The 23403-nt window shown below is 43.8% G+C and overlaps 1 protein-coding gene and 1 long non-coding RNA gene across 3 annotated transcripts in view; one reads left to right on the top strand and one right to left on the bottom strand.

Moving 5' to 3' along the window:
- LOC127001626 (uncharacterized) overlaps positions 1 to 23403 on the top strand; it is a 99161-nt gene that overhangs the window by 52482 nt on the left and 23276 nt on the right. The window contains exon 3 of the long non-coding RNA XR_007755365.1: positions 8931 to 8966. This is a non-coding gene — a long non-coding RNA (uncharacterized LOC127001626). The remainder of the gene's footprint in view (positions 1 to 8930; positions 8967 to 23403) is intronic.
- Positions 1 to 23403, bottom strand: part of LOC127001624 (carbonic anhydrase-related protein 10-like) — a 108390-nt gene that overhangs the window by 77903 nt on the left and 7084 nt on the right. For both annotated transcript variants that reach the window (XM_050866475.1, XM_050866486.1), the window contains exon 2: positions 924 to 980. In XM_050866475.1, coding sequence (XP_050722432.1) covers positions 924 to 980 — 57 coding nt within the window. The remainder of the gene's footprint in view (positions 1 to 923; positions 981 to 23403) is intronic.

Raw genomic sequence — 23403 nt, 5'->3', positions numbered from 1 at the left:
GAACGTGGGTGCCCTGTGCTGCCTTTTGTGGGAATTCGTTTACTTGCGATGGAATGAAGAGAGATTTTATTTTATTTTGCAGTGGTGTGGCACAAAAAAAAATCGTCGTAACAAGTAGCTATTCGCGGCGTCTGTAACAGTGGTTGTGTCATAGCCTAACAAACATGGCGTGGGAAGTGATTTTGGATACCCCGTTTTTTTTTTGTTGTTTTTTTTGTTTTACAGTAAAGGAAGCAGATGAAGGTAGAAAAAAAACTAGGCGCTGCTCCTGTAAAGAAAATAGAACGAGAGGCCGGAAAACAAAACAAGAAAATAGAAAAAATAGAACACAAAAAATAGAAAAAAAATATAGAAAACAAAAATAGAAAACAAAAAATCGAAAACAAAATAGAAAACAAAATATAAAACAAAGTAGAAAACAAAATAGAAATAAAAAATAAAATAGAAATAGAAAACAAAATAGAAATAGAAAACAAAATAGAAAACAAAAATAGAAAACAAAACAATAGAAAACAAAACAAGAAAATAGAACGAGTGGCAGGAAAACAAAACGAGACGCCCAACATCAATAACTTAGAGTGATATTGTAGTTATGTATTTAGCGTGTGTGCTCGCTGTGCATCTATGTTGGTTATATAATATGTTCCGCTTGTTTAAATGTTGCTGTTGGTCTCTTACTCCACTTTGTGTGTGAGTAACCTCGTTGATAAATTACAGCTTTTTTATGAGCGACCTTCTTCCATTGATCATATTTCTTTGTGTGTGAGTGAGTGTCTTTATTGATTGTGTCTGTATGTGTGTATGTGAGGGTGGGGGCGAAGAATGGGTGTGGGTGTGGGTGTGTCTTTGTCTGTGTTTGTGTGTGTGTCTGTCTCTGTGTATGTGACCTCGTTTATTTGTTTGATTGTTTATTCCACACTCACCTGAGATGCCGTCGTAGGTCCACCACTTGTGCCAGTCCCAGCTGACCCCGAGGCCACCTGCGGGAGACAAGCAAACACACGATATAAGCATCCGAGCCTTACCTGGCGGGGGATTCTGCTGCTGCTGCTCCTATCATTATTATTATCATTACTATTATTATTATTATTATTATTATTATTATTATTATTATTATTATTATTATTATTATTATTATTATTATTATTGCTGCTGTCAATATAATTATCATTGTATTGGTAGTAGTAGTTGTAGTAGTAGTAGTAGTAGTAGTAGTAGTAGTAGTAGCAGTAGTAGTAGTAGTAGTAGTAGTAGTAGTAGTAGTAGTAGTAGTTAGTTAGTTAGTTAATACAAGCTATGTCATTTCTCATTCATGCATATTCTCTTCCCCTCCCACCTCTTCCTTCTCGTCTCCTGTTCCTTCTCTTTACTTTCATCCCATTTCTCTTTCTCTTTCTCGTTCTCTCTCCTCCTCATCGACTAAGCAAACACACGCCAGTATTTTTGGGGTCAGCGGACGGCAGCTTCTCGGGTTTGGACGCGTTCTGTCGCCCGGGAAAGTGACTGCGATCCTATTTTATTCACTTCATCCGCCAAGAGGTCTTTGCCGCCGTCCGGATGGCTCTCAGGGGGTCGACAGGCCATTCTCGCCGCTAATATCAAGGTTGGAAGGGATGACACACCCTGATTAAGTCTCGTCACCTTGCGAAACTTGGGAGGAATAGATTATTTTAGTTTGAAGCTTCGGTGTTGGTAATGAGACGAGGAGGTGATGGATGGATATAATGGTAGTCTTATTATATGTGATTTATGGTCATATTTTCCACTACGACTGTTTCCCAAGGTCACAGATTAACCGGGTTCTTATCGGCGTTTTCCCCTTTAAGGTGCGGAAGTCGGGTAACACTATCACTGGGATCACAAGACAGTTCATGACAATCCCAGTAACTTCTACAATAGGCTTTTCAAACAGCCAAACTGAGTGGAGACCCATATTCCTAAACATTTTGGCGGTTAAGCGCACACATATGACTAGATTTTTGTAGATGCTGGTATTTCCGTGGGTAGTGTCATGATCCTGGTGGTAGTTTGACGAAGCTTCTGTACCGTGAAAATGAAAGAAAGCTTATGAAAACGCAATTCGTCTCCTTTTCGGTCTTTGGAAGTTCTTAATGTGAGAGGCGGAAACGTCAGAAAATACCAGTCTAAGAAGTTTAAGTGATCTCTAGGAATTGCTTGACAGGATGAACGGTGTTGTTTTAGGATATGAGGCTGAGACATTAAAGGATCTGCAGGAGTAGCTTTTTGACTCTGGTGGTAGTCTGATCCTTCTTCTGTATCATGAATCTAAAATATCGCTCATGTGGACCAGACTGATCACCTGTTTGGACTTTGAATATAGTTGTTGTGAGGAGTGGGGTGGTGTATCCTTCATCCTATCAAGCTGCCTCACCTATCCACCCCTCTCCATCCCCCCCTCTCCCCCCTCTCAACCCTTCCCCTTCTATTGGTCACCTACATTCAACAGGGATCCGCCAAGTTAATTCCCAGCTCAGCTAATTGCAACTTTTTTCACGGCTCATGACTACATCCCGCTCTTTCGACTTTCATAATTTGTTACATTAAATCGTTTGCGTGTTGTAAGTTTTTAATTGTTCCCGGTTAAGCTTTTCTCTGTTAATTCGTTTTATTCATATTTTGTGAAGCGGATAAAAACAAGTAATTCGGCATGTCAGTAGTTAGTCGTAGAAATAATGCAAATCCGACTTGATTGTTCGTTTTCTTTAAAGAGGAAGTTTCATTTCTCTATAAGGTATTAAAAAAAATCATCTTGTCAATAGTTAGTCCGATAAATATTGCGAAAATCCTTTTAATATTAGTTTCCCTTATAAGTGAAGACTCATTTTTGTGTGAAGTAAAAAAAACATTTTTTTTCTTGTCAGTAGTTCTCTAAATATAGCGAAAACACTTTTATTGACATTCCCTTAAAGTGACGTTCAAGAAATTAATATACGGTAGCTTGTCAGTAGTTATCTAAATATAGCGAAAACCCTTTTATTGACATTTCCCTTAAAAGTGACGTTCAAGAAATTAATATACAGTAGCTTTTTTTCCCGCATTCATATCTCATACGTACAAGATTTCATTCGCAAGACAATGCTGGCCTCCGACTGGCTGCGACCGAGCGTCTTTATGTTGGCACTTTGTTTAATGGCAATAACTGCAGCGCTGCTCGGCGTATTGCAAATTTTGTCTGGTCCGCCGGCTATTGTTGCGTCTTTATTCGAGAGAGAAAAGTTGCAATTGATAAACCCGAGCATATTGACTTTTCCTGTTGCCTCGTGTATTGGAGAACTTAAGATTACTTCACGATGGGGAGGAGAGAGAGAGAGAGAGAGAGAGAGAGAGAGAGAGAGAGAGAGAGAGAGAGAGAGAGAGAGAGAGAGAGAGAGAGAGAGAGAGAGAGAGAGAGAGAGAGTAGACATTCTAAGTAGACATTCTCGCAGCTGGAAGAGGATTTATACCTTCATTACACCCGTTCCAGACACACACAACTAAAAAATAAAAAAAAAGACTCGTAACTTGAATAAAAAAAACTAAATAATATCAGATCAGGTAAAAAAAAATAATTACTCTCATCTGTCTCACTCTAGCTTTGTGCAGGGAAATCCTCAGCATAATCTTCTTACTCCAACGTAATACACACACACACACACACACACACACACACACACACACACACACACACACACACACACACACACAGACACAGACAGAACGCTCACAGTCTCTCATGTAGCGGAGATTCAAATGACAATAACGTATATATTTTTTCTCCTTTATAAATATTTTTTGCGTGTTATTTTTTCCAGTACTCGGAATGGTAGGAGAAGTACCGAAACCCAACCAACGGAAATGTATATATAAAAGAGGAGAGGTAAGAGAAAAGGGAAAATGTGCAGCCCGGCCGTGTTTCAATGAGATGGACGCACACACGAACACACGAAGCACCTCTGACAACGCACTCACTTCCTGGTCTCTCCGTGTGGGGTGGTGGGGAGGAAGGGAGCGAGGGGGGTGATGGCTTGTCTGTGTGTCTGTGTGTGTGTTTGCATGTTGAGTGATGATGCTCCGGTGAAATTGGGATAAAAAAAAATATGTGGAGGTTCAGACTCAAAAAAAAAAAAAAAGGGTTATAAAAAGTCGATGGTTTGGACTGTGTTGCCATAATGACGTCATGAAGCCATCTCTCTCTCTCTCTCACTTCCTTTATTGAGATCTCCATTCATGATAACTCTTTTCATATACCATAAAGGGACGCGTTTCAGAGGCGAGGGAATGCACAAACAGAAAACCCTTTATCTATTTTTCCACTTCTAATGAATACGATAACATTTTCGCCCTATTCATCTAAATGCAGGAAGGAGGAGGAGGAAGTATGTGTGTGTGTGTGTGTGTGTGTGTTCTGCTTGTGGTGCTGGAACTGGCTCTGGGTCTTTGTGTGTGTGTGTGTGTGTGTGTGTGTGTGTGTGTGTGTGTGTGTGTGTGTGTTAGTGTGCGCGCGCCCCTAGTGTTACATTACTTAGGTCCAGGTTTTTATTCGTAGTTCCATCACTGATCAAGGAAACTGTTTAATGGTATGTGTGGGTTTCCTTTATCAAACACCGCTGCCTCCCTTCCCTCCCCTCCCCTCCCCTCCTTTTCTGTTGCCTTTCCTTGTCTTCCTTTCCCTTCCCTTCCTTCCTTTCCATCCCCTCATCCTACTCCGCCTACCTTTTTATTTTATTTTTTTCCCTTCTCTTCCCATTCCTTATTTTTCCTAGTCCTTTCCTTTGTCTTCCCTTCCTTTTCCTTCTCTTCCCTAGCATGTATCTATGAGATCTAACAATATCCGTTTGTGTAGTAGAAGTATCTTAGTAGTAGCATCATTAGTAGTAGTAGTAGTAGTAGTGCATTTAGAAGTAGCAAGCTTTAAAGTAATACTCATGAAAAAAATAGAAAAAAAAACGGTAAATATCAAGGAAGACAAAAGACATTTCTCAGCGCAATTACGTCCTTTTATGAAACATCTTAATGAAATTGCACTCGTTATTTTCCATCTGCCTTATTTTCGTCTTGGCGGCGGAGCTCTCGCGAAAATATTATGTTACGTACATTCCCAGGAGGCGTGGGTAGATGATCCTCACGTGTTCAGTAAATAACCCCCCGAAAAAGTATTGAAAGAAAACGATAATTCCTGGAAGCACCAATAATAATCCTCCTCCTCCCGGTAGTCTGTTCCCCCCGCGTCGCGTTATTGAACACATCCCATTTTCTTTTTCCCTCTAATTGCCTATCTTGAAAGGGACACGAAGCCATTACAGCGATGCATTGCCCGCGGCCTCTGAGGGGTGAACGAGGATGAAAACCGCTGAAATAAGACACAGCATGAAATAGTGAAGCTAAATTTTTCCCTCAGCATTATAAGTGAAGAGAGTAATGCATCACCAGGCAACGCTAATGACTCAGAGGAGGAGGAGGAAGAAGAGGAAGAGGAAGAGGAGGAGGAAGAGGAAGAGGAAGAGGAGGAGGAGGAGGAGGAGGAGGAGGGATAAACGGTGGTGGTGGCGGTGAAGAGGGAAAATAAATGAACATATGTAAATTGAAAACGAGAGAGAGAGAGAGAGAGAGAGAGAGAGAGAGAGAGAGAGAGAGAGAGAGAACACACAAACACAGACAAAAGGACGCCAACACACAGCCAGAGAATAAAACTGATATGGACAAGGAATAATTGATCAACGCTTCAGATATTTTTCAAACAGCTGGAGCCATGACATCCCGTGTGTGTGTGTGTGTGTGTGTGTGTGTGTGTGTGTGTGAGAGAGAGAGAGAGAGAGAGAGAGAGAGAGAGAGAGAGAGAGAGGGAGAGGGAGAGAGGCAGAAACAGAGAGAAAGAGAAACAGATTGCTCACACGAACACTATCACGCTACCACCAACTCGTCCTCCACCTCCTCTTCCCTCCTCCTCCTCCTCCTCCTCTTCCTCCTCCTCTTCTTCCCCTCCTCCTCTTCCCCTCCCTCCAGATCGCTTATATTCACCCGGCATAATAGGACAAGGGGGCTGGAAATGGCTTGGGGAGAGCAAGAAATGGAATCGTCTGCTGGACACTGTGATGCAAATTTCCGCACGCCTCCAGGACCCCGGATGCGTCTTGGTCGTGAATAAACGTCCCGCAAATTATTCACGCCATATTCCCCCCATCAGGAGTTGAATTAATATGATCCATCCCCTGCGATAAGTATTCTCAGCCTCCTCCTCCTCCTCCTCCTCCTCCCTCCGCCTCCTCCGCCACCGTCTCATTCCCTTCTGCCGCCTCCGTCTCCACCTCCTCTTCCTCCTCCTGGCCAGCCTTATCACGGTCCCACATGAGAGATCGCGCGCACCTCACATCTCTCTTCTTATTTTCAATTACACCGCATCTCTAAGCCATTCTCTCCTGATTTATCCCGAGGAATTCCTATGTTCGTCGAGGTCTGCTTTCTCTATATCTGTCTGTCTGCGTGTTTGACGGTCCGTGTGGGCGTCTGACTGTGTGTGTTTGACGGTGTCTTTTTCTCTCATTTATCTTTGTCTGGATGCCTTGTCAGTATCATTTATTTCGATATTGTTTGGTGTAACGTCTCTATATTTTGGTCTCTCTTTCTCTTTCTGCCATTCTTTCTCTCTCATTCTCTCTCTTTCATTCTCTCTCTCTCTCTCTCTCTCTCTCTCTCTCTCTCTCTCTCTCTCTCTCTCTCTCTCTCTTTGTGCGTTGCGTCTTTGTTTCACTATTCTTTGTTTACCTTTGGGTCAGCTGTTCTCGACTCTTTTGTTGTTCGTATCGCTGGTGATGATGATGAAGCCTTGTCCTTTGTCGCCCTTTTATTGCCTTAGGAGTGCGCTTCTTACACCCACTCACTCACCCACCGCACCACCTTTGAAAACTTCGCCCGGCACCCCACCACACACACACACGCGTTTCCGCATTCTCACGTTATAAGTAGAGGGGATTTGAATGTGTTTCGATACGTCTTGCCACAGTTCTCACGTTTCCTTTGTCCTTTAAGCTTGTGGGTGATTCGAATCTTTTGCCTCCCGGTCACGGCTGATTGGGGCATCCGGGTCGCCAGTCTGTCTTCCTGAGGTGTCCCCAGGTACACATGTATTGACCAACCAAAGGACTAGTATGAACAGGTGGGTTCGTGGCGCGCATACCCGACATTCTCAACTCAAGACGAAGATAGATAGAAAGATAGATATAGGTTGATAAAGATACTGAGAAATAGGGGAAAGAGGCCGAGGCAGAAAGGTTTATTATAGGCAAAGGTGAGGCAAGAAGCTAACCAATGCAGTAATTATCACCTTTGCATGACCAACCAACGCTGGTGAAAGGCATATCCTAACTACAACACTTTCTCGGAATTGCAAAATCTAGTGAAATGGCATAATAGATAGATAGATAGATTCGCCATTAAGCTTACATCAACGCTATATATTCCCGTCACCGTAATGGATAGCCTTGTAATTCCTCCTAACTAGCGATCACCAATCACAGGCGTTCTCCTTCAAACAGTCACCAATCACACGCGAGCAATAGATAAACGTTTGGGCGCGAGAGAAAGATAGGAAGAAATGCGCGCCATCCGTCTCTAAAGCTCTACCATGTATCAGGAAGATTTAGGGAGAAGTTTAACATCGTGGAGACCTGGATTGAATCTTGGTTTGCAGCGCCATTCATCCCCTGTCGAGCCGGGCGTAGCATCCAGTCGGGTTTCTTGTGGAATCGGATTACTTTATTGCATGTGAAGGGAAGGCCATTTGCTGTGAGAAGTCAATGAGGATGCAATGGCAATAAATAGAAGTAAATAGAAGAGAAAATTAAAAGGATGGGATCGGAAGGAGAAATGGAGGGAGTGAATAGAGAAGGAATACAAAATGGAGAGAAAAATTGTGTGTGTGTGAGCGTGTGTGAGGATTCAAAGGAAATAAACAAAAGAAAATAGAAAGGAGAAGGAAAGGAATCAATGGGAAGGAGAAAAGGAAGGAGCGTATAGGGAAGGAAAAGAATATGAAATGGAGAGATAAACTGCGTGTGTGTGTGAGTGTGTGTGTGTGTGTGTGTGTGTGTGTGTATCAGTGAGGATTCAAAGGAAATATATAAACGTAAATAGAAGGTGAGAGAAAATGAATCGATGGTAGGAAGATGGGAAGGAAAGGGGCGGAAAGGAATATGAAATGCGGTGATAAATTGTGTCTGTCTGTGTCATTCAAAGGAAACTAATAGAAGTAAAGAGGAAATGAAAAGGAAGGGGAGGGAGCGAATAGAGGAGGAGAGGAATACGAAATGGAGATATAAATAATGTGTGTCTGTGTATGCGTGTGTGCGTGTGTGTGTTATGGCCCCGATGAAGAAAGACTGTGTATATCCAGCTGATTCACTTGTTTGTTTTGCGTGTTGTTTAATGCCGCGATATTTTGTCCTGCACACATTGTTCCCACACTGACTCTTCCCTCCCTCTGGTGCCTCTCCCTTCTCTTTACACGCCACCCTCCGCCCCTCCTCCCCTCTCCCTCTCTCTCTCTCTTCCTCTCCTCTCTCTCCGCCCCTCATCCATATGGCTCCCTCTACCCTTCCTTCTCCCTCACAATCGTTCCGTGTATTCTGTCCCTTCAGTAAATCCCTCTTTCCGAACCCCTTTACAAATACAACACACACACACACACACACACACACACACACACACACACACACACACACACACACACACACACACACACACACATAACACACAAATATTTTTCACTCCTCTTCCTCCTTCTCTTCCTCTTCCGCTTCCTTAATTTGTTTTTATGCTCGTCTATTTTTAGTTTTCTTTTAATTTAGTGTGTCGGCTGTTGTTGTTTTTTGTCATGTTTTTGTTTTTGTTGTATTTGCTTCTGCTTTTTCTATTATTTTTTTCTCCCTCCGCAGGTGTGAAACGAACCGCGAAAGGAAGAGAGGAAGAAGGTAAGAAAAAAAAGACAGCGTGTATATTTTTTTGTTTTGTTTTCTCTCGTTTCTCTCTCTCTCTCAGTTTCTCTCTCTCTCTCTCTCTCTCTCTCTCTCTCTCTCTCTCTCTCTCTCTCTCTCTCTCTCTCTCTCTGTGCTATTGATGGTATCTCCACGAATATCACGCTCCATTTCATATGATTGGCAAACTCACGGGTATGCATGTATGTATGTATACTAATCCCGAGCCCTTCCTCTTCACCTGTAATATTACCGGGAAACTCTACGGACATGACCTGCCGCGTTTCACTTACTAGCGCCGCATTCCATTTACTGACTGCTCTGTTAATTATCTTAGTATGTATGGGATTAACTCATCTTTTATTCAGGTTATGTTAGGAGGTTATTTATTTGCTATGGTTTTCTTCTTCTTCTGTGTCACAAAGGTTTAATAAGTGTACCTAGTGGTGAATATTTCCTAACGTATATATGAGTTTTAGGTTGAAATTGTACCGAACAGCCACACAGCATCCTATAATTAATGCTCCGCTCGTATAGAAATAATGGCTGATATTAACGTGGATGTGAAAAGCCTATGGTGTGTGTGTGTGTGTGTGTGTGTGTGTGTGTGTGTGTGTGTGTATGCTTTTCTCCCGCCCTGTTTGGTCATGTAAAGGGGATATTGCATTGGTTAGCTTCTTGTCTCATCTTTAACCGTCATAAACCTTTCATTTTCAGCCTCGGCCTCTTTCCCCCACTCTTCTATCTATCTATCTGTCGGTCTGTCTATCTATCTAGCTATCTCTATCGTTGTCATATCTGAAATCTGAAATCCTCCAGCTAATCACTTCAACGGGACTCCCGGTATATATGAAACGAAAAATTAGGTCGGGAAAAAGAAGAACGAAAAGTCACCGCTGTTTTTATTATTTCTTAATGGCGCAGCGGAGGCTCAAAAATCAGACCTGCGCCACGTGTATAAATTCTCGGAAGTCGAAGAGCATATATTGCATTTCCGAACGTCGCTCCTCCAATTTATTTCCTTGCAAGCGGAACTCAACCTTAAAAACAAAATCAAAATACCAACAATAAAAGGTGGATTCTCGTATCTTTCCTCCCGTGTTCATTTTCACATTACTTCTCTTCATTTTGTTTTGTTTAATCTGATCTCCTAGCTTTGCAAATCGTGCCATTATCATTGAAGAGGATGAAAGGAGAGTGTGTATAAATCAAAAGTGACTGACTGTGATGTGATGCTCTGATTTTCTCTTATGTTGACCGAGGCTGATTCTGGGATTTACTATCTTTCTTTTTTTTCCACTCTGCCCCGGATCTTTCCTCCCACTGCCACATATTTAAGAAGGACGCCACGTTTTCTTTTCTTTTTGTTTTTTTTACACGCTCGTGGCCTGACTTTATGTAGCACCGCCTCTCGTTTTCTGAGCTTCGTAAATTCGGCTTCTTCTAACGTAGCGCCTTCTGTTTCTTGCTCCTCCCTCTTACTCCCCCTCTTCCTCCTCCTGCTCCTGCTTTCCCCTTCCTTCCTCCCTCCCTCCCTCCCTCATGTTCCTCCTTTCCTCCTCCTCATCCTCCTCTCCCACTCCTGCTCCTCCCCTTCCTCTTTCACCTCCTCCTCCTCCTCCTCCTCCTCCTTCTCTTGCTCCTAATCCTGCACCTATTCCTTCTGCAGCTGCTCCTGGTATTGTGTTTGTTTCTGCTTCTTTTCATTTTCTCTGCTGCCTTTACCTCTTAGTTCTGCAGTTTGTTTTTATTTAGTGTGCACTCTTTTTTATACCTTATTAATAGTTGTAACGGGCACATGAGTTGATGCAGTAGTATTTTAACTGCTGGGGATATTATCTTTGCATTTCTAGGTACGTATTCATTTTTTGTGTCTTTTCTTCATCAGGGGACTCCGAACAATGCCGCTAATCGTCTTGAAAACAACATAAGCAACATCAGTTACCGGAAAGACATGTCAGTAAAGGCAATCCAATTCAACCTACTAATCCACAGCCTCCCCACTAACTCATCAATGCGTTTTTAAGAGTTTTCATTTAAAGTGCATTTCTACATTTGGGGTGACTCTGAACGACCCTAATTTATTGTAAACACCATAAATATCATCTCTTCTGGGGAATAAAACAGCAGTAAAAGCAATCCAATTTCACCTATTAACCCACAGCCTCCCCTCAAAATCAATAGCAGCAGCAGCCCCATGCACAGCTACGCCCCTGACCCTCGCTCGCCCTCCCCTCCTCTGCCTTGCCCGCCTGGCCGCCTCCAAACACAAACAATGTATAGGTAAATCCGGTGAAAACGGTTCGTGTTGGTGCATTAATAGAAAGACGGCAGCAGCGGAGGAGCCACAATAATTGAATCCCCTGTCAATATATAGCCGGGGCTGAGGCCTGTAATGGCGCCCTGTTTCTCTCCTTTCCTCGCCGTGTCTTCTGTTAACAGGAGGCGGACAGTGCCAGGCCATCGCTACATCGCCACCACCACGCCCCTTACGCAAGCCATTACTATTAACCGCTGCTATTTACGCTTTCCCTCAATTATTTTCATAGAGAATTAAGTGCAGATTTAGCCTCGCCGCAGAAGAGGAGGCCGCGCGACTCTGTCACAAACTCTGTTATTTGTGTATAAAAGAAAATCAGACGCGCCCATGAACTCTCCTCCACTGAAAGAAAAAGGTCGGAATAATTTGTGTGCTTGGCAGTGACGCGCGTGGACCCGCAAGTTTAACCTTCCTTTAGAATTAACGAAGGACCACAAATTTAAATGTCAGTTTCATGCGGAGAAGCAGTGGCCGAGGCGACGTGAGAGGGAGGTGGAGGAAGGAGGAGCGTGTCAGCGGAGGTGGTGGTGGTGCTCAGAGGCCGGGGAACTAAAACATTGATGATCGCTTAGTTTAGTTTTGGGGGTCGCGCGGCGGGGCGGAGGCGGCGGAAGCGAGGCCGAACGAGCTCAGGGCGCCGTGAATATTTATAGGCATTAGCGCGGCGCCCGAATACGTCAGCCGCGGGTATTGAAACGCGACTCGCAAGACCTAACGCAATAACGATAGGAATAAGAATAGAGCGAGACAGACAGACAGACAAACAGAGAGAATCAGACGGAGAGGCAGACATACACAGACAGACATTTTTCGTATACGCTTGTTGTTTTCGTGTGTCCGTTTCGTCGTGTATATTTCCTGGGTTCCTGCACCGTGTCATGATGCTTCCTGGGCTCCCGTCACGCGGAAAATCTCGAATAAAAACAAAGTCACCGGTGCAGAGATTTTCAAGGACGGTAAGAGAGAAATACAGACAAGAAAATATCAACCTGACTATCTTATTCATTCTACAGGTATAATCGCATTCCCATTCAACATATTAACGCACTGACTAAAGTTTTTTTTTATCATATTTTCAATCAGAGGATGTCGTCGTATATGGGTGGAAATTTGCTCAGAGATGATAGTCGGCGTATTTGGCATCGCTTTGAGTATAAACGCTGGAATTGGTCGAGAGGACACACACAAAACAAGTGACAATCTGACCCCATTAATCGTGTTTCCCAGGCCAGAATGTTCCGCGTTTTGATTCCACGAAATTAATGCCGGATGGAAGTTGATATTGCTCCCTTTTTGTTGCCTCTTTGGTTGGTTTGTTATGAGAAAAAATTTATGCTGTTTTTTTTTCATCTTCCATAGAATGTTGTTATTATTGTTAGTGATTTATTGTTCCCTTTTTGCTTTTGTTTTATATATGAGAAAAAATACATGTTGTTGGGTCTTTTTTTTTTTTTCGTCTTTTAGAGAATGTTGTTGTTATTATTGTTAGTGTTTTCTTTGTTGCCATTTTTGGTTTGTTGATCATGAGAAAAATTAAATGTTCTTGGGTTTCTTTTTTATCGTCTTCCTTAGAATATTGTTGTTGGTGTTGTTAATGATTTTACAACACACACTCGCATATATTATTCTCCTCTATAAACGAAATCCCTCGGACAATCCACATTTAATTATCATGCATTTTTTTCTTACATTTTCCATTTTCTTTTCCCGGTAGCTCTTACATGTCCAGTCTCTTATTTAACAAACGCTTGTGTCATATAGCTACATCATTTTTGCTTTGCTTTAAACTAACTGTATATTAAATTTGAGTGCCCCTTTCATTTTCTCTCTCTCTCTCTCTCTCTCTCTCTCTCTCTCTCTCTCTCTCTCTCTCTCTCTCACTTTATCTCCCTTCCCTCCCTCCCTAATGACCGGCTACATGTCTTTCTCTCGCCCACCTGTTTTTTGTTTTCTTTTTTCCTCTCCCTGTTAAACGATCCCCCATTATTTTTTTCTATCCCTCTTTTCTCTCTCCCTCTGAGTTTTCGTTTCCCTTCAGCACCAGATCTCCTTTCTTTTTGCCCTCCATTACCTTTTTTTTTCATCCATCTCCTCCCTTCCCTTTCCTTATTTTCCTTTCTCTCCCCCTTCTCTTCTTTCCTCCTCTTTCTCCCCTCACCTTTCCCTCTCTCTCCCCTCTCCCAGATTACCTGTACTGAGCGGTGGGTCACTGAATCGCTCAGGTTAATTAACTGCCCTTAAGAGAATGTATTTAGGGTCGTAGGAGGGAACAAGGTAGGGACGTAGAGAAGGAGAAAAGGAAGTTGAAGGAAGATGTAAACAAAAGAGGGAGAGACTGGAGGAGGAGGAGGAGGAGGACAGTGTAGAAATTGAATTGAAGTGAGAGAGAGAGAGAGAGAGAGAGAGAGAGAGAGAGAGAGAGAGAGAGAGAGAGAGAGAGAGAGAGAGAGAGAGAGAGAGAGAGAGAGAGAGAGAGAGAGAGAGAGAGAGAGAGAGAGAGAGAGAGATGGAGATATGAATAAAAGATTTTGAAAGAATGCGGAAAATATATGGTTTGGGTTTTCCCCGCTGTTGTTGTTGTTGTTGTTGTTGTTGTTGTTGTTGTTGTTGTTGTTGTTGTACTTTATCTGTTGGTGAACTTGATATAGCGTGTGTGTGTGTGTGTGTGTGTGTGTGAGAGAGAGAGAGAGAGAGAGAGAGAGAGAGAGAGAGAGAGAGAGAGAGAGAGAGAGAGAGAGAGAGAGACTGTCAAGCCACACATACCATATTACGTGTATTTGAAGCAATCCGTAATTAAATTTGGACAAGTTGTGCCTAACTCGCGCCGTTCAAATACCCGCCCCGGACAGATGACGCCAAAGAGTTATTATTAATGCACTTTTACCCCTTTTTTGTTTAGCTCGCTTTTGTATTTTTGGCACTTGGAATTTATTGGTCATTATTATTATTATTTTATTATTATTATTGTTGTTGTTGTTTATTAATATTATCATTGTTTTTATTATTGTTATTTTGTTACTCGTATTCTTGTTCTGTTATTTCGTTTTTTTTTTTTTTTAATAGTAGTCGTCGTCATAGTAGTAGTCGTAGTAGTAGTAGTAGTAGCAGCAGCAGTTGTAGTTGCAGTAGTAGTAGTAGTAGTTGTAGTAGTAGTAGTAGCAGTAGTAGTAGTGGTAGTAGTAATAGTAGTAGTAGTAGTAGTAGTAGTAGTAGAATTAGTAGTGATAGTAGTATTTTCTGTTCTTGTAATTACTAATGCTGCTTCAGTTTTTTTATTGTTAATTTATTCCTCGTTATTCTGTTGCCAGTTTTCACGTCTTCCCATTAACATAAGAAAAAGATAAATCATTTCCTGTGTACAGTTTATCATCAATCATCAGCTTACTCCACCTCAGCTTTGCCAATCCTTGCTTCCAACCATTCGTCTGTCCTTGGTTGATCCGTCTCGCAGGCAGCCGCGCGGTACTCCTGAGGTGGTGGCAAATCAGGTTCTTTCGACCCGTCCCCTCAGGGCTTATTGCGTTAGCAGGGATCATCCTTGTCGTGCGCCGCGGGGCGTTTCTCTCCGTCATGTTTTCCTTCCTCTTTGTCCTCTTCGTCCTCGTCAACTCTAAAGACTTTTCTCGTTTATCTGTCTTTCTGTATTTGTCTGTCTGTCTGTCTGTGTCTTTCTGTCTTTGTCTGTTTCTCTCTCTCTCTCTCTCTCTCTCTCTCTCTCTCTCTCTCTCTCTCTCTCTCTTTAGTTTCACTTTTTCCTCCTCCGCCTCCTCCTCCTCCTTCTCTTCCTCCTCCTCCTCCTCCTCCTCGCAAGCAAACCTCCTCACGCATTGGCCATATATACTTACTCCCCCACCACCACCTCCTCCGTTTCCTCCTCCTCCTTGGCCTTCCCTCTGCTCCTCCCCCTCCCCCTCTGTGCCTCCTCTCGTGAAGCGTCCCCGCCCAAGCCTCGGTTTCTGCAGGGCGGTTCGTTTGCTTGGGTGGGTCGTGTCGAGCCTTAATATCCCGGCTTCAGAATTATTCTCCTGTGCCATTAAAGCCACCGCGGAGAGCCGGGCTTGTATGTCCCACCTAGATCACGTCGGGAGGTGGAAGAGGTGGAGCAGGAGGTGGAATAGGGGATGAAATAGATGGAAAAGGAATGGAAATGGAATAGCCGGGCTTGTATGTCCCACTTAAGATAACGTCGGGAGGTAGAAGAGGTGGAATAAGGGGTGGAATAGGGGATGGAATAGATGGAAGAGGAATGGAAATGGAATAGGTGAAATAGATACAGAAGTGAATGGAAATGGAATAGGAATAAGTGATATATTTGTTGGGGAAAGAGAGGAATAGGAAAAGCTGTGTTGTGTGTTAGATTTGGTTAGGGTTAGGTTAGGTTAGGTTAGGGTTAGGTTACGTAAGGTTAGGTTAGGTTAGGGTTAGGTTAGGTTAGGTTACGTAAGGTTAGGTTAGGTTAGGGATAGGTTAGGTTAGACTAGGGCTAGGTTAGGTTAGGTTAGGTTAGGTTAGGAAGAGGAGTAGAAAAAAGGAAAAAGGAATGAGCAACGTGTGAGTCTGCGTGTGTGAGTGCGTGCGTGCGTGCCGGTAACTGTTCAGAACTGGAATGGAAGAGAAGTTGAAAAAGGAAGAAAAGAGGCGGGTGTGAGTATGTCTGTGTGTAGGCAACTGTATTGGACTGGCGTGCAAAAAAAAAGGAGAAAGAGAACTAGCAACGTTTATGTGTGAGCGTATTTGTTTATGTTTCTGTACACAACTCAGTGGCTCGAAGGTAGGAGAGGAGGAGACGAAGAAAGGGAAAAAAATGAATGGGACCAGGAAAAGCGATCGTACGGGCTTGTGTGAGGGGGAAAGGAAGGAAGGAAGGAACGTAAGACCAAGGGAACGGTGGGAATGCAGTGTGGTTGTGTTTGTAAAAGGGGCGAAGTATAGAAGCGAGCAGAGTGAACAGGAGAGAGAGAGAGAGAGAGAGAGAGAGAGAGAGAGAGAGAGAGAGAGAGAGAGAGAGAGAGAGAGAGAGAGAGAGAGAGAGAGAGAGAGAGAGAGAGAGAGAGAGAGAGAGAGAGAGAGAGAGAGAGAGAGAGAGAGAGAGAGAGAGAGAGAGAGAGAGAGAGAGAGAGAGAGAGAGAGAGAGAGAGAGAGAGAGAGAGAGAGAGAGATGGGGTCCTGGGGTGGGGGGTATAGTTTGGTTGTTGGCTTCTATTGGAGAATACCAAATCCTGAGGGTTAATTACTTATGAATAGTAATGGGTGCAGCTGTTGGTGGAGGGAGGGGGAGGAGGGAGAGGGAAGGGGGGAGGGGAAGGGGGGAAGGGGAGATAGAGAGAGCGGGAAGATTGTTGTATATATATAGTGGGAGAATATGTATTTGTATTTGTGTGTGTGTGTGTGTGTGTGTGTGTGAGAGAGAGAGAGAGAGAGAGAGAGAGAGAGAGAGAGAGAGAGAGAGAGAGAGAGAGAGAGAGAGAGAGAGAGAGAGAGACGGGGGGGGGAAGAGATGAGGAAGGTTAAAGGGGGAAGCGATAAACTAGTTCTGACGTGAAAGGAAAAACATGAGAGCGAAGGATATCACAGAAGACGTGGAGGAGGATGTGAAGGTCGAGGAGGAGGAGGAGGAGGAGAAAGAGATGAAGATAACACATGTGGATAGAAGACCAAACATGTGCACAGAAAGAAACACACACACACACACACACACACACACACACACACACACACACACACACACACACACACACACACACACACACACGTACATCTCACCTAAGCCAAACAAATGGACTGCAAATCAAAAGGAAGAAGAAACATTACGAGGTTGATATCAACAAGACTTCACGCACGTACAAACACACACACACACACACACACACACACACACACACACACACACACACACACACACACACACACACACACACACACACACACACACACACACACACACACACACACACACACACACACACACACACACACACATACACACACACACACACACACGGAGACACAATTAGCTGGGGATTCTGATGAAGATTTTAGTGTCGGCATATTGAAAGTTTTACAATATCGATCTTCTCTCCCCTTGTTGATGTGTTCGTCTCTCTCTCTCTCTCTCTCTCTCTCTCTCTCTCTCTCTCTCTCTCTCTCTCTCTCTCTCTCTCTCCCCGCCCCTTCATCTCCACCCCCCACCCCCCCAGCCGTGACAGCTCGAGAGGAGAGGCAATTATGCCCCCGTATATAAGTGAAGGGAGGAGGAGGAGGAGGAGGAGGAAGGGGAGAAAGGCCCAAGGAAGCAGAGGCGTGATTTGAAGAAGGATAAAGAAAGGGAATAAAGTCTGAGGGAAAGGAAAGGACGTTTTGAGGACTGCGAGGGGAGACTGAAGAGGGAAGGGAGATGAAGGGGAAGTAAGAGGGAGGGAGGCTGAGGAGGAGGAGAAGGAGGAGGAGGAGGAGGAGGAGGAGGAGGAGGAGGAGGAGGAGGGTGGCATATACAAAACTGTGGGGCAAAAGACGTTTACCTGGGAGAGAGAGAGAGAGAGGGAGTGAAAGCGAGAGAAAAAAAAAGGAGAAAGAGCGAGAGGGGATAAACAAACTAAAGTTAGGTGGGGAGAAAGGAAGAGGTCGAGTATTAGACTGGATTAGAGCAACAATGTGGCGTCTGTGTAGTGGGGAATGAGGAGGGCAGAAGGTTGGTGATGATGAGAGAAACAGAGCAAGAGAAAGGGGAGAAAGCCTTGTAGGTAGATAGAAAGTTGGTAGGTAGAGAGAGAGAGAGAGCGAGAGAGGGGGAGAAAGGGAGATAGCCAAAGAAACAGAGAAAAGGGGAAAGGGAAGAAAGTCGTGTAGGTAGATAGAGACAGATGCTAGGGAGAGAGAGAGAGAGAGAGAGAGAGAGAGAGAGAGAGAGAGAGAGAGAGAGAGAGAGAGAGAGAGAGAGAGAGAGAGAGAGAGAGAGAGAGAGAGAGAGATTGCCACAGAAACAGAGAAAGATACAAAAGAAAGCCGTGTAGGTTAGCAGGTATAGGGAGAGAGAGAAAGCGAGAGGGTGGGAGAAAGGAAGGTAGACACAGAAACAGAGAAAGTTATAAAAGAAAGCCCTGTAGGTATAGGAAGAGAGAGAAAGCGAGAGGTAAGGAGAAAGGGAGATAGACACAGAAACAGAGAAAGATACAAAGAGGAGAAATCCATGTAGGTAGGTAGAGACTGGAGAGAGAACGCGCGAGAGAGGGAGAAAGGGAAATAGGGAGGGGGGAGTGAGGGTGAGGTAGACAGCTCATTAAATGTGAGGGCAACTGGTCTGTGTGTTCCCCTCTAATTTATAACCCGACAGACGTTTCCCCTTTACGCAGCGTCCGTTGGAGAGTGACAGCCTTCCAAAATGAGGATACGTATGTTGCCAATTTTCAATCCCATATGTTTTCCACCAACGAGTATTGTTTTTAAGCAGGATTTGTTGTGTATGGTCTCTTTTACCGTTGTTTATATTGCACTTCTCTTTAACAGCGGTGTGTATTCAGTAAAACTCTCAAATTTGAACCTCTCAGTGTCAGGTTACATATGATACCAGTTTTCTCTCTTTTCTGTTTTCCACTTGTGTTGATAGGTTTTTAAGCAGGATTTGTTGTGTATGGTCTCTTTTATCGTTGATTATATTGCACCTCTCTTTAACAGCGGTGTGTATTCTGTAAAACTCTGAAATTAAAACCTCTCAGTGTCAGGTTACATATGATACCAGTTTTCTCTCTTATCTCTTTTCCACTTGTGTTTATAGATTTTAAGCAGGATTTGTCGTGTATGGTCTCTTTTGCCCTAACCTGTATTATATCCCCATTTAATAACAGAATGTATTCGGTAAAACCCTCAGATTACAGCCTTTCACAATGAGATTACATATAATATCATTTTTCAGTGTTATGTTTTCCACCAACGAGTATAGATATCACCCAGGGTTGTCGCGTATGCTATCTTTTACCACGACTTTTATTATATTCCCTTTTATTAACAGTATGCATTCTTTAAAACTCTCATGTTACAGCTTTTCAGAATTAGGTTACATGTTATACCGGTGTTCGTGCGTTTAATTCGTAAGCAGGATTGTCACGAATGTTCTGTTTTACCGTGACTTTTATTAAATTATTTCCCTTTTGTAACAGTAGCTAACTTTGTATTCGGTAAAACTCAGATTGCAGTCTTTCTTTTAATTTGTTTTTCACCGTGAATATGTTTAATTAATCAGGACTGTCGCGTATGATTTCCTTTATCGTGACCTGTATCACACTTCTCTTGAATAATGATAATATGTACTCACTAAACTCTCGGATTAGTTCCTGTCATTATTTTGTGGTGTTAATCTTTTTTTTCATCTCTCATATCCCAGCATCTTTACTTCCCTTCCCTTTGTTTCTCCTGCATTCCTTTCTTTCCTCCTTTTGCTTTTCGCCCTTTCCCTTTCTCCTACACTCTTGCTTTTCGATTCACCTTATCTTTCCTTATTTCTCGTTATCTTTCCTTCCTTGCCTTTGTTTTTTTCTTTTCCTCATTCCTTCCTTTGTTTGGTTTAAATGCTTGCTTCTTCTCATCTTAACATCTCTCCCTCCGTCTCGCTTCTCCGATTCACCTTATCTTCCCTTATCCTTCCTTCCTTCCTTCTTTGGTTTAACTGCTTGCTTCTTCTTTTTAAATTGTATCTCACTCCCTACCTTCCTCTCGTTTCTCCATTCACCCTAGCCCTCCGTCCTTCGCCCTTCTCCCACCAACTCCTCCCTTCCTTCCACTCTCTGCCTCCGTGTGTCTCTCCTTCCCCTGGACTAGAGCTGAAGAGGGACAAAGAGGGCCTGCCGGAGACGGGTGTGAGGTACTGTGTTATATCACCTTTTGTACAGTGCCGCCTCCGCTCAACCGAAAGTTAATTATGAGAGAGAGAGAGAGAGAGAGAGAGAGAGAGAGAGAGAGAGAGAGAGAGAGAGAGAGAGAGAGAGAGAGAGAGAGAGAGAGAGAGAGAGAGAGAGAGAGAGAGAGAGAGAGAGAGAGAGAGAGAGAGAGAGAGAGAGTATCTGATTTTAATATTCCGTATCCTAGAGTGCTGTTTTTTGTTATGTAAAAGTGGATCCTGTAGTAGTAGTAGTAGTAGTAGTAATAGGAGTTATAGTAGTAGGAACGACAGTAATCAGCTTGCTTTAATTAATCTGCTTCCTCGCTAAACCAAACCCTGCTGCTTCATTTCAATTTCTTTTACATTTTCTTCTTATTCATTTTTCTCTGCTCCTCTTTTTCGTAATGCGTTCTGCGGACTCGACATTTATGCAATATTTCTCGTCGATCATTAACTTCGCCGTGGCCAACTTCGCCGCCGCCGCCTCCACCGCCACCGCTTCCGCCGTGCTCAAACTTCCCTTGTATCATATTTTCTCAAGTTCTTATTTCTTTTCCCGCATCAGCTGTTATCGCATTATACTCAATGACTTTGCCTTACTTGTATCAGTCCTTTTCTTCTCTAGTTTCCAGTTTTCCTTTTCTCCTTCTCTTCCTCTTCCTCCTCCTCTTCCTCTTCCTCCTCCTCTTCCTCTTCCTTCTCCTCTTCTTCTTACTCACATCCTACATCTTTTCTCTTCTTTGCCAGTTCTTTACGGTTTTGTTTAATCAACTTTTGTATTTTTTCCTTCGCCTCCTCCTTCTCCTCCTCCTCCTCCTCCTCCTCCTCCTCTACAAAAGCAAACCAACTCTATGAAGCTGCTTTTGTTGTTACACTCGCGACTCCCGAAAAATAAACGTAACAGTAAAGTTTTGAACAATTAAACTTGGCGGAATTATTATTGTTATTATTATTATTATTATTATTATTATTATTATTATTATTATTATTATTATTATTATTATTATTGTTATTGTTATTGTTATTATTGTTATTATTATTATCACCAATTTTTATTAGTATTTTTTCCTAATCGCGCGCTAATAATTATAATGTGCTGGAAGCTCCGAAAGGGACTTTTTTACCACTCGACAGCAAGTATTTCGAAATTAATTTCCCCTTTTTATAACCGTCGCTTTTCTGATTACATTCCTGCCCTGTGTGTGTGTGTGTGTGTGTGTGTGTGTGTGTGTGTGTGTGTGTGTGTGTGTGTGTGTGTGTGTGTGTGTGTTTAAGAGAGAGTGTGTGTGTGAGTGTGTGTGCACGGACGTCCTGATATGTGTGCTTGCGTGTACGTGTATATGCTTGCGTGCTGGCTTGCGGTCGTTTGTGCATGCTTGCGAGTCTGCGTGCGTGCGTGCGTGCGTGCGTGGGGTTGATGCACATATCTCGTATTATCGTGAGCGGTACGAGCGGTGCCTGGGGGTGGGGGGGCATGACCCGTGACGTGAGCGGCGGTCGTCGGCCCCAGCAGACAGCCAGAGAGTGTTGCCTCGCGCCCTCTTATCAGCAGCGGCGGGCGTGAAAACCCTCGCCTGGCACACTGCGGGAGGCGAGCAAGGGCGGGTCGGCGTTTCTTAGGGCGGGTCGGGGTTACACACACACACACACACACACACACACACACACACACACACCAGCTGCCCTTTCTTCCCTCTTCCTCCATCTCAATTATTCACCCACCATCGCTTCCCCGGTCTCCACTTGTCTTCCGTCCACCTCATCTCTTCCCCCTTAACTCTTCCTCCCCCCCATACATACCATCACCCACCTCCTCTCACCCACTCACCCACTCGCTTCCTCAACTCCTTTACTACCATTCTTTTTCCCTCATTCACCCGCCCATCTACCTTTCATTCCCTGCTTACTTCCTCACTTTCCTCCCCCTCCCCTCACCTACTCTCTACCTTCCCTTTCTACCATATTCTACCATCTCTCGTCCCGTCCCTCCCTTCCCTGCCTTATCCCCCCCCCTCCCCCAAGTCACGCATCACTCCATAAGAAACCTTTATACCTGGATCTCGTGCAGGTGAGCATAAAGGTGAGCTAAGGAATGGCTTAATATAGGACTCCTGACGCTACTGCTGCTACTAATATTACATCTGCTTGTCCTGCTACTACTACTACTACTACTACTACTACTACTACTACATGTCCTACTTTATTACGACGAATGCCCCAGTCGATAATCATCATAGAAATAAAAGTAAATAATAAAAAAGCAAGATAACGCGCAGCAATAACCGGACGATATTATCCAAACTAATTACGAACGCCTTGCATACATCATAAATATCCAGATGAATAATAGCGGGGAGGGAAACATTCAGCGCACAACATAAAAATAAATATAAAACAGAATGAGAAATGAGAGGAAGATAGATGGCTGTATGCTTTTAACACACACACACACACACACACACACACACACACACACACACACACACTGAGAGAGAGAGAGAGAGAATACGAACCAACGAACGCACAATGCACTATCAGGCAGTTACTGGAAAGCTATTGCCCTCTACTAATCTTGGGGTTCACTAAAATCACGAGTTCGAAGCTTCGGTGGGATCTGTTCGAAGCGCCCATCCATCAGAAGAAGCTCAATCCGGTAATCCCGTACTAAATCTGCCCCACAATCCCCTGGTGCCGCGGTGACCCTCTTTGTGGCGCTGCTGACGGCGTGGAAGGGAGAACGGGCGTGGCTTGTCCCTTTACGAACTCCTCTGATTTCATTCCCCGTTGGAGCGAAAGAGTTTTTTTCAAGGTTGGTGGGCGCAAGAGAGAGGAGGCGGTACCAGTCCCAGTCGCGTGTTCCAACCTGTTTCATTCGGGTTCTTTGTGGTTTGGGGTAAGGGAGGCGATGAGGAGGGCGGGGTTGTAAATAGGGGGAAGAGGGTGTGGGTGGGTGAGGGGAGGCTTTGGAATGAGGGTGAGTTATTGGGGAAAGTTTTATAGCTCTCAAGGGGAAAGGACTAACGTTTGTAAGAATGGTTGAGAGAGAGAGAGAGAGAGAGAGAGAGAGAGAGAGAGAGAGAGAGAGAGAGAGAGAGAGAGAGAGAGAGAGAGAGAGAGAGAGAGAGAGAGAGAGAGAGAAGGGGGAATGGGTAAAGATTTAATGAAAGGAGAAGGATTGGAGAGGTTAAAATTTATAGAAAAGACCAGGAGGGGAGCGCATTAGAGGAGGAGGACGAGGAGGA

This window comes from Eriocheir sinensis, chromosome 2 (assembly GCF_024679095.1).
Source record: "Eriocheir sinensis breed Jianghai 21 chromosome 2, ASM2467909v1, whole genome shotgun sequence".
Taxonomy (NCBI): Eukaryota; Metazoa; Arthropoda; class Malacostraca; order Decapoda; family Varunidae; genus Eriocheir; species Eriocheir sinensis.
This window is presented reverse-complemented; position numbering and strand designations above follow the sequence as displayed.